At 36.3% G+C, this 11990-nt stretch overlaps 1 protein-coding gene across 5 annotated transcripts in view; it reads right to left on the bottom strand.

The window, feature by feature from the left end:
• The window catches only part of SEC22A (SEC22 homolog A, vesicle trafficking protein), a 92524-nt gene that overhangs the window by 64100 nt on the left and 16434 nt on the right, over nucleotides 1-11990 (bottom strand). For all 5 annotated transcript variants that reach the window (XM_069064942.1, XM_069064944.1, XM_069064940.1 and 2 more), the window contains 2 exons: nucleotides 2866-3029; nucleotides 1267-1461 (listed from right to left, as the gene is read on the bottom strand). In XM_069064942.1, the coding sequence (XP_068921043.1) occupies nucleotides 1267-1461; nucleotides 2866-3029 (359 nt within the window). The remainder of the gene's footprint in view (nucleotides 1-1266; nucleotides 1462-2865; nucleotides 3030-11990) is intronic.

Here is an 11990-nt window from a genome sequence, read left to right as displayed (position 1 = left end):
GTCTACTTGATCTGTTTCTGTCTTGATAATTCTGCCTGTATGCTTTGAAGTTCGGGGTGCTGACCTTTTTCCCCTGAACAAGGTAAACGATATATGTCTGACTGATTAAAGTAAGCTTGTTAACCCATTTTGAGTTGCTTTCCTTTAACAAAGCAGATCCAAGAACCTGTGTGAGCAGCCACCCTGGGGACCCGGGGGTGCTTGCTGCTACAAATGGTCAGACAATTGGAAGCCTGTCTGCTGAAATGTTTCTCTGTCTTCTTGTAACTTCTGTCTGCATACTCTGAAGTTCGGGGTGCTGACTTTTTCCTCTGAAATAGGGAAATGATATGTTTGATTGATTAAAGCAAGACTGTTAACTCATTTTGAGTTGTTTTCCTTTAGAAAAGCAGATCTAAGAACCCGTGTTGGCAGCCACCCTGGGGATGCTAGAGTGCTTACTGCTATAGTTAGCCCTATGCTCTCACCATGCCAAGCAGGACTTAATCTTATTCACCACCTATGCCTCACACCCTCCTGCAGCACAGCCTCTTATTAACACCTGAAATGTCCTCAGCACACTATTCCACAAGTCAAACTCATACCTTTTCTTCACAGTCAATGTCAAAAGCTGCTCTTTCCATGAAACCTGGCCCTCACCTCTCTTTGCAATGTGTCCTCTCTTACAGCAGTGATCATATTTTGTCTCATAGCAGTATCACTGCTACTAGCACTACGCTCTTAACTACTACAATTCTCCTCCCCTCCCGATACATGATGAGTTTCTTGAGGGAAGGCAGTATATTTCACTCATTTTTGTTTCCTGAGTTGCCTCAGCAAGGATGCTTTGTACATGGCAATAAATCTCTGTTACTTGAGTTTTCTCTGACAGTCAAGGATCTTGCCCTAAAATCTAACTGGTAAATTATAAATAGGAAGAAGCAATTCACATTTTCTCACCAAGTTACAAAATTATTATTCTTTTGGGGTATTTTTAAAAAAGAAATCACTTACGTGTAATTACGAGTAATTTATTAGCAAAGAGATCTCTTGAGAATCTTTTTTTGGGTAGATAAATTCCTTGTTTTCAATCTTTACCTACACTGGTACTCTCCAAGTCACAGGAGAAAGTATTGTACTTTGTACTTTTAAAGTACTTTCACATGCCTGATTTAAAGCATGAGAATAAAGCAATTCTTTTTAAAGGTACTTCAATTACCAAATAAAGCAGGATGTTATCCATACCAAACATCTAAGAAGAATGAAATAATAAAATTCAAAACTCACCAGAAGATATCTTACTAGCACTTTTACATTCCACAGAAAATGAAGATGTGAATCCATTGGGGGATCCCAGTTCACACATGGAAACTTGATAAGGTGGTCTCAGCTTGATTTCAGTCTGCATGTCAGAAAGATTTATCTTTGTTGAAAGAGACCTGGGATTGTTATATCGCTGCTTGGTCCTCTGAATGAAGTTATCTACACAAAATTTTTAAAAAATTTCAAGACACACTTGGTAATTAAATCATTTAAGATGATGCAGAAACAACTGTGACACTACAGAGGTATTAAAATTTCATCTATTTTAATAGTGACTATAGAGAACAGCACCTTTCATCACTCCCTTTTAGAACTCTTTTCAAATTAAAAATCTGTCAATGTTTATCAACCATGGTTACATAATCACTTCCACTGTAAAATTAATTTTAATTTTTAAAAATAGGCATTTTACATGTATCATGATTTTTCAAATAGACTATTTAATACTAATCTATTGCACACAGCATTTTAGAATGTAGATTTTAAGTTTTATTTCTTTACTATTATCTGTAAAAAATACATTTATAAAACTAGTACACATATTAATGAAATCAATGAAAGCCAATTCCTAAATGTATTCTACGTGGAACTTATTTTTTACTATTTGGCACTTTATTATATAACTTAGCTGCAGAATTGTATGAGTAATTTTCTTCTCCTTTTTCCTCTACATTAGGCAAATAAGATGAATACTTAACAAACAGAAAATTAGATTCTTGGTTTGTGAACATCTCATATTAGTGACTTCGGAGAATAAGTCTCTAAACCAACCAGAACATTCTATCCCCTTCACATTTCTTACACATGTGACCCTACTAAATGTTTTAAGTGGATATAACATAACTATCATTTATTAATATGTTAACTAAAAAATTATTTAAACATTTGCCAGGTCCTCCCCTGATAGCATCATGACCTGTAGGGTAACTTTTGAGTTCCTCAGGGCCTTGACCACAGAGGACAAGCTATGGCCAGTTCAATGTCCTACCAATCTGAAAGGCTTTGAGGGCAGGCCTAATAACAGCCAATGCTACTGCCCAAGAACCAAACTAAATTAAAAATTAATTAATTAAAAAAGGCACCAGAAAGCTGGCCAATAGGCAATGACATTTTTTAAACCATAGCAATTCACAAAAACTACATTTTGAGGGTAGAGGGGATGATGATAAACTATTTTAGTGATATAAGTACTGGGACCAATGAAATAATAGCTATTTTCAAGTATTCTATCTATGCCAAATTATTATACTTTATATAAAAGCAGCTGAACAGCCTATGGATTTACCAGTTTTTAAGAATCAGATGAAAGACTATATGATCACCTATCTTAGTTTCTGAAAAAGAATAAGATGTAGTCAGGGGCGGCCAGGTGGCTCAGCGAGTAAGAGCACTGGCTCCAGTGTCAGGATGACCTGGATCAAATCTGGGCTCAGATACTTAGCACCACACCCAGAAATAACTGGCCAAGTAACCTTGAGCAAGTTACTTAATCCCGATTGCTTTAAAAAAAAAAAAAAAAGAATAAGATGTAGTCAAAATAAACAAAAACTAGGAGGCACTTACCAAATTCAATGAAACAGTATGGTCTGACAGCAGTATTTGTCTTCATCATGTTGTAAGTACTGATGAATTCCTTCTGAAGCTCATCCAGGAAAGAGAAAGCCAAGACATTTGGGTAATTTTCAGTACACAGCATCATGTAACTCACTCCCAGGGAGCTAATAAAACTATAGTTAAAAAAAATAGTTTTAGAATTTCAAATTAAATCCTGATAATTTGCTGCCTCACAAGAATAGTCCCAGCCAAGCAAATAACTGTCATAGTAGTCATGAAGACAGTAATATTTATTATACAATCTAGCAAAGATTTTCAAAGGACAAAAATATAATTCTGCTTTAGGTTACATATTTAAACCAATGGAATACCAGTGAAAAGAAAAGGAAGATGAGAGACAAATCCGTATCCCACAGTTAAAATTATATACCACAGTATGGCAAGGGGGATAAAGAGCAACCCATTTAAAAATTTTTTAAAAATTTAAAAAAGATTAATCCTTTAAAGATTAAATTGTTTTAACTTAATTTTTAATATTTTTTATGGAAATCCTTAAACGTTAACATCTGCCTTGTTAAACAATGCATACTGAACATACTTTAATTTTCTTGAGATCCTAACACTAATGTAAATATATCTGTAATATATGCAATATAATACGTGTGATGGTATAGGACATGGGGTTGACTATACTTAAAAAGAAATGGGGGGAGAGGCGGCTAGGTGGCACAGTGAGCAAAGCACCGGCCGCGGAGTCAGGAGGACCCAAGTTCAGTTCGGCCTCAGACACTTAATACCCACACAAAAAAACTAGCCATGTAACCTTGGGCAAGTTACTTAACTCCAATTGCCCTCCAAAAAGCAAAAATAAATGGGTTTCTTTTGTGAAATCACAATTTGGTCATTTTACTTTCTCACAAAAGTAGAAAGAAAGATATGCAGCTACATCATCTCTAGAGCAATGTGATATGGCTGAATTTCTACAGCATTTATTATAGAATTAACAGCTAAAATGACCTTTGCTTCTTCTTTTTTTGCTTTTTGGAGAGGGGAACCGTAGGGCAATTGGGGTTAAGTGACTTGCCCAAGGTCACATGGCTAGTTTTGTGTTAAGTGTCTGAGGCCGAATTTGAACTCAGGTCCTCCCGACTCCAGTGCCGGTGCTCTATTCACTGAGCCACCTATCCCATAGAGTTTTCCTGCCCTCCAAAAAAGAGTCTTCAGTTTTATCATTAGTGTCTAACTCATCAGCAGAAGAGAAAAATTTTTCACGATTTCTGCATCACCAACACAAAAGACAACAGTTATCTCCTTGGTAATATATATACCTTTCTATCTCAAGTGAACTAAATCTGTTGATGGGGTGTAGAGGCAGCTCGCACCATAAAAAACCTTGGCAAGCAAACTGTAATATTCTTCACATCCTCCTTAATGTCCGACTTTATTACAGGCACAAACACACAAAAATTTAAGTGAATCTTAGGTTCACAGGAAGATATGCCATTGAAGGTCCTTTCTGCCTTACATGATAGATTGACTTTCTCATGAAATCTTTTTTAATAACATTTCATATTCTGATCAACACCTGGATCCAGAGCTTAGATAAAGAAGGCAACACTGGAGGTAAGGGGGAGAGGAAGAGAATGATAGTAAAAATATAACAGACCCTAATCCTTCTTCAGAGTGAGACTGATAACTAACAACAGTACAGTTCTTCTTGCCCTATGGTAAGCTATATTCCTGAAATGTTCTTTCACTGCTAGTACTAAAGTATGACGGAACCAATCAGGAGAAAAAATTGTGTAGATGTTACGTCTGTAAGCCACTGGTAAATAGGAGACATTTTCAAAAGTTCTAGGACAATTCAATTTCAAAACAGCTTCAGTTTATGAGCAGCTGCAGCATATGCACATGATATACAATTGTTCTTATGCTGCACTAAGAGACATCACCAAAAAATCAGTTTTATTACATTATAAAACTATTTTCTGGATAGACTTCAGAAATTAGTTCTCTGAAAAGATCACAAAACTCTCATGATTTACTGTTTGTTTGTGTTTTTAAAGTAGATTCAATTAAATCTCTTATGCCAAGTCACAGTTGGATATACCAAAGCCCCACTTGACAAATACAAATAGCTCAGGTAACTGTTAAAATTCATTAAAAAAAACTTCTGGATTAGACATACGGGCGTGGTTTTCATTGAAAATCACTCACAAAATACAGTCTAGATGTTCTAGTTTGTTAATAACAATTCCCATTTATACAATGCTTTAAAGTTCACAAGGCCGTTTTCACAACTCTGAGAGTGCTACCAAAAAAAAAAAAAAAAACAAACGCATTCAATTTAAATTACCTTTAATGGCAAAAACTTCGACCAGGTAATTTTTCTGAATTGTAATGTCATGCAACATGGCTAAACTAATACTGAACTGATCCATCAAAATATTCCTATTCACAACTTTCCATTCCATTTTCAGACTTTAATTTTTTTAAAGGTAGCATTAATTTAGTTAACACTTTTATTCTTTATCTTTCACTAGAAGAAGCTTGTAATCTTTACCATTGGATGGTTTTTTAACACACATTTTATTCTGTTCTTCTATTACTGGCATGGCTTGCTTATACTAATGAACACCCCACCAGAAGCTGCTATACTGTGCTGGATATCATGACTCCGGTGTTGCAATATTTTAACAAAATAATTCCCTTCAAGGGAATTAGGTCTGATTTTTTTTTTTAAACAGTAGATTAAATTCCTTGAGAGCAAGGAATGTTTAATCTTTCTCTCTCTCTCTCTCTCTCTCTCTCTCAGCTCCCATCCTCTCCCCCATACATACATACACACACCTACAGCTATCTGGGGTTCTAAGAAATTCAGTGACTTGCATTTGGTTAAGTCTTCCTAACTTCAAGGCTGACTTTATCATAACACAGTGTCTTCCCACCATGTATAATATAGCAGGCGCATAATAAACTTTTGTTCAATTGGACACTTGAACCTGAGAGTTGAACATAGTGTACCTAGCAAACATTTGAAAAAATACTGACTAAATGACTGAAATTAGTACAGCTCAGTTTGCCCTACTACTAAACATCCACCAAAATCGTTGTACTATTCTAGCTGCTATGCTTTCACGGTGGGACTCTTTGAGATATAGAAATATTCTCCATGGTCACCATTGTTTGCAGGGTTTCTTATCCTTACAATGAACATCCCAAAATGTTCTACTCTCATCCTTCTGCCTCCGGTTATTCCTGTCCTCTATCATCAATAAGTCACCTTCCCAGCACCTCAACTCCCACTTCCTTCCCTTTACTTCTCTTTTTTTCCTTCTGCATCTAAGCTGCTTGACTTTGAGGTCTTACTGCCACTTTTGGAAGAACCTTGCTTCTGAACAATGAACAAACTTTTTCATCATGTCTTCAATTCTTCTCACCATACTCCAAGATGTGAAAACTTCTGCACCACCTCTTGGTTCAAGGGTGTTGTAGCCGGCTAAGTGTGGTAGACATCTGAGTAACTAATAAGTTAAATATTACTATACCATTTATACCACTCATGCAAAGCACTGTAACAGGTGATATGGGATACAAAAGTACAATAAGCTGCATTTCTTACCCACAAGGAGCTTACACTCTAACTCGAGAGACAACATGTAAAATTTATTAAGTAAATAAGACAGTAACATGTAATAGTATTTAATACTGATAATGCAAAAATGGGAAGGTACAGCCAAACTCTAATAAGATGACACACAATTTTGCTTTCTGCAATAATGCGCACATTTTATGGAAATAATTGTACTTTGTTGCTGACAGGCTCAAATATCAGTAGAAATACACATAATACAAATCGTAAATAAAACATGTTAAAATCACTAAGGGCAGAGAGAAGTTTATATTGGAAGCTGTGCTTTGTAAACCTCAAAATACCATATACCTATTACTGCACTGGATTTCCATGACCTCAAATTAAAATGTTCATATTTAGTCAATATAATCATATTTTATATTAGAACAGTGAATATAAATCATCAGTGTATTATTATTACTGTTGTCAGAAATTTCCATAACTAATGCAGGCAAAGCAACACTTTATAATAAAGCAGAGCACAAAAATAAAGTCTTAAAAAGTAAATTCTTGATAGCTTATGCTACCTAGAGGTGAAGAGTAATTAACACATGTCACAATAAATAATTCAATAGGGGCACTAATGTCACCCCTGTTCAAACAAATATTATTAAGCATCTATTACATGTAAGGCATTGTTCTCTTTCTGACCCTTATAAAAGATACTGACAAGAAACAAAGTACACCTTTGTCTTTTGGGTGGAAATACCAAGTGAACAAATGACCAAAAGACAAGAAGCTGGGAAAAAACATGAGACCTGGGTTAACACTAAACTAGAAAACCAGTTATTAAATAATCAAGAGCTGATGACACCTGCCTGATTCTCTTTGAGTGACTATAATTGTGAAGCCAATCACAACTGGCTATGCCAAAGCTACCATTTACAAACCACAAATAGTACAGTAAAATGTAATAAAAATGATGTCATAGCTAAGTAGGTAGAGAAGGACCCGAATTAAAATCTGGTCTCAGACACTTATTAGCTGTGTAACCTTGGGCATTACTGTAGCAGCAAGCACCCCAAGCATCCTCAGGGTTTGCTGCCAACACAGGTTCTTGGATCTGCTTTGATAAAGGAAAGCAACTCAAAATGGGTTAACAAGCTTACTTTAATCAGTCAAACATGTATCATTTACCTCATTCAGAGGAAAAAGGTCAGCACCCCGAACTTCAAAGTATGCAGGCAGAATTATCAAGACAGAAACAGATCAAGTAGACAGCTTTCCAAACTGTCCAGCCATTACATCCATACCAAATCAACATCTGGGTTTCAACATCTGGGTTTTTCAAAGCTGGGGAGGAGGGGGGGAGCCCCCCTCTGAACAACCAGCTTCCCAGAATCCACATCAAATTACAGAACACTTCTCAAAATGATCCCCAAAAACAAAGCTACACATCAGGGCTTATATAGCCTTCTCCTGGCTCAGAGAATGTAACAACCTTATTGACTCACTGGCCAATCAAAAAGTATTTACTGAAAAACAAGCCTCCCACCCCAGGCTCCAGGTGCACTTTAGCCTAGGGGCAGGGAAGATCTTTAAATTTACATTCCCATTACAATTACTTAACTTCTGTTTGCCTCAGTTTCTTCAACTGTAAAATTAGAATAATAACAGCACCTACCTTGCAGGCTGTTGTGAGGATCAAATGAGATAATATTTGTAAAAGTGCTTGAAGTGCCTGGCACATAGTAGGTGCTAGCTTCTGGGGGTGGAGAACCTCTGGCCTTGAGGCCACATGTGGCCCTCTTGGTCCTCAAGTGTGGACCTTGGATTCAGTAAAAGGAGGACCTAGACCCTACTCTTTTCCTTCCCCTTTTACTTTGCATTTAATTCTTCAATATCTTCTCTCTAAAATAATAAAATGAATTGGGATTATGAAATTATTTCAGTTCTATTCTGCCACTAAATTCACAACCTTCATTGCCTTTGAAAGTCTCATTCCCATTTTTTAAAAATATGCAAATTCTTCAATACAACAAGCAGCAAAAAAACCCAACTTCCTAAAATTTCTCTAGAAATGTCACTCTTTAAAAAATATTTAAAAGAAAGACAAAGGGATGATTTGTAGTATGGCACAGAGAATGGAGTGTTGGGGTCAAGAAGAGCTAGATTTGGGGTGGCTAGGTGGCACAGTGAATAGAGCACCAGCCCAAATCCGGCCTCAGACACTTCACACACACACACACACACACACACACACACATCTAGCCATGTGACCCTGGGCAAGTCACTTAACCCCAACTGCCCCTCCAAAAAGAAAAAAAAGAGCTAGGTTTGAATAACCTTTCTAACACTTGTTATGGGACCATGGACAAGTCTTTTAACTTAAGTCTGTTTCCTCACCTCCAAAAACTGATCATTTCACTTGTAGTAGCTACCTCACGAGGTTGCTGTGAGGTTTAAATCAGAAAACTGTATGACATTTTGCAAATTTTTAAGTGTTACTATATATGTCCACAATCATCATCATTATTATTACTCGTGAAGTAGAAAAGTGATACTGTTTAAGATACTAGCAGTATAGTGTCTTGTTCAAAGTAGAAAAGTATGCAGGCTAAGGAATATACGGGGGGGGGAAATTTTTCTTAATTCACTTCTCAAAATCTTGGAGGGATAAATGAATGGGAAAATATACAAGTAAAATAATAATTTTCGCAAAAAACCAACCAAGCAAAGCACAAGGTATTTGTGCCCACACAAATTGTCACTGAGAAGTAAAAATAAAAGCATTTCTTTTTGTTGGTTTTAAAAAGGAAATATCTTAAAATTCTAGGATAAATCAAGAAAATATATAAAGTTGTCATCTATCATGCAACATAAGACCGTGTTCTACCACAACACAAGAGAACTTACTTTTTTTCACTTTAAAAATTCAGGTAAATTCTCATTTCCCCCTGTCAATTACATAGGTGGGACATAATTAGAATGCTAGAGGAAACAAAAAAGTATCCATCTGGATCTTTCGTGTATGCAGCCTACCTTCCATTCCATTCTAAGTTCCTTCCCTTACTTTTTCCATCTCCTGATGAACTTTTCCAAAGCTATTCAGCTCATAAAATAGGTAGAGGAACATTCACGAGTTGCATAACAGGAAGACAAAGAATGTGAGGCACTTTGTGAGTGTAATGATTTATACAAGTGGGTCAAAAACCAAATAATAAGAACAATAAAAAATTTAAAATAATGATTCAACCTACTAAATACATGGGAAACAACTTAAGCATTCACTGGAGGAAACATATTCCTGAACACATATTAGCAAAAAGAAAGAATGGCAAATGAATTGAACATGAAATTAAAAAATAAGAAAACAAATAAACTTTGAGATCAGAAGACTGATGATGAAGGATATCTTCCCACTCCTGGCAGAAAGAAAATGAACTAGAAGAATAAAGTATGCATTTCCAAATATAACCAATATGTTGATTTGAAAATTAGTTGAGATAAAACACAAATAAACTGTTAAACAACACAAAAGGCTGTTTTTCTTAAAATAACAAAAATGATAAAAAAAATGATTGGAAAAAATAAAGCCATGATTATAAAAAAATCTTGGTTACCCAGAATTATAGGAGAACAAGTCTTCCTGGATATACACAATTTATAAGATAAATGAGATTCGATCCTTTTAATCAATGAACCTTCAAAGCCTGCTGAATTTGGTAGGTTGCCACCACTTCTGCTGCTATTGTAATAACTGCTCTCACTTTGTTCTCATTGACTCTCTTTTCTTGTCTGTCTCCCATTCCTTGCCCCTACATCTAACTTCTCCAGGTCTTCCTTCAAAGGTTAGAAATGTCACCAGTCAAAGAAAGTTTTCTTCTTTCTGGTTGGCAAATAAACTAACCACACTCTGGAGCATAATGAACAGTTCTTAGGAGTTCTCTTCCTTTCTACTCAAAGGCTCTTTTTCTGTCAGTAAGGATAACTTTTTCTCTCTACCTATATGTTTTAATGTACCAAGAATTAAGGATTTGAGCCTAGGTGAGAATATGTTAATAGGCTATCTGATCTGAATGACAAGCAAAGTAAGTGAAAGGGTTGAAAATTAGGTCTTTTAAATATTTCTATGTGAGTATCTCCTTTACATATCTCACTAGTATCTCTTTTACATATCAAACAATGAAATTAAAATCTGCACAAAAAAAAAGTCTCAACAATACTAAGAATTAAAAAGAAATGTCCCTTTTATGTAGGAGGTAGCAGCAAAATTTAAAGTATTATATCATTTTTTTCTTTGTTATAAGGGAAGGTTTGTTTTGGAGAGGAGAGGAGTAACTGAGAAATGACAGAAGTATAAAAAAAAAAAAGCCTCAATAAAACATTCTAAAAAATCTACAGTGGCAACTAATAAATTTAATCAGCCCAAAGTGGGACAGGCACAAGTTGGTTAATAAACAATAGGAGGAACCAGAGACCTGAGGGAAAATGGCTATTCTCTGGGCTTCCAGTCAAGCACCCAGCATACCGAGGTAAAGGAACAGGGCTGCCACTAAATAAACTCAGTTTGTTCTTGAGAATACAGATATTTACTAACCAGCAGAACTGGATGAAACACCCTACCACAGCTCCTACTTCCACTATACTCCACCCCTGCCCTCATGGCTGAAAACTTTAATATTTATGTTCACGTATCCTCAAACACCAGTCTCCCAATTCAACTTGCCTCAACTCACAGGCCCTACATCTTTCACTCCATCTCATTCTTAGGTCTCACCGTCACACAGCTGCGCTACCTCCTTGACTTCAAATTTAAATTCAGATGTCTGTCTGTAATCTGCTGTTCTTCCTTCTCTCCTACTACACTTATAACCCATTTTCATTTGATCCCCGTCCTTTTGTCCCCTTTGTGCTTCCAATCTATGGTCTCACATTTTTCTCTTGGCAGTCAACTCGGCAGCTTTTCATTTCAAAAATATAATATCCTCCACCTAGGTGTCATACATACTACTTTTTAATACTCAGCTCTAAGTAAACGGACTATTTAGGTAGGTCTCCTCAAGCATCTGCCTTTTCCTCTCCACTGCTGAATATCATTAGAACAAGTCACACAACCATACTTCTTGGGGTCACTAAAATTCATGTTATCTAATCTCACCCAGGCTCTCCCTGCTGTACAGCAATCCCTGTATTCTTCCAAAATTGACTGTTATGCTAGCTGAAGTGACTCTTTCAAACTTCCTCTCATCACCTCTATATTCTCCTTGCGTCTCAGCAATGACCTTGAATTTTACATTAATGAGAAAATCAAGGCTACTTGCCCCCAGTTCATTCATCTTCCCCTCCTCCTCCTCACCTCACACTCTTCTAAATCTTTCCCTATGCTCTTTGCCTCTACACCATCTCCAAGGATTAAAACTCTCCTAGCCAAGATCAATACTCTAATTGCACTAATACCATCTTAAAGAAATTGCCCCAGTGATCATCATTTGTCTCTCACCTCACTACAGCTCCTCTCACTGCCTGCAAACTATAGGCAATTCCATCCATCCCCTGA

This window comes from Petaurus breviceps, unplaced genomic scaffold (assembly GCF_028583685.1).
Source record: "Petaurus breviceps papuanus isolate PSGF00001 unplaced genomic scaffold, PetGlider_PUasm1.0 90654, whole genome shotgun sequence".
Lineage (NCBI taxonomy): Eukaryota > Metazoa > Chordata > Mammalia > Diprotodontia > Petauridae > Petaurus > Petaurus breviceps.
This window is presented reverse-complemented; position numbering and strand designations above follow the sequence as displayed.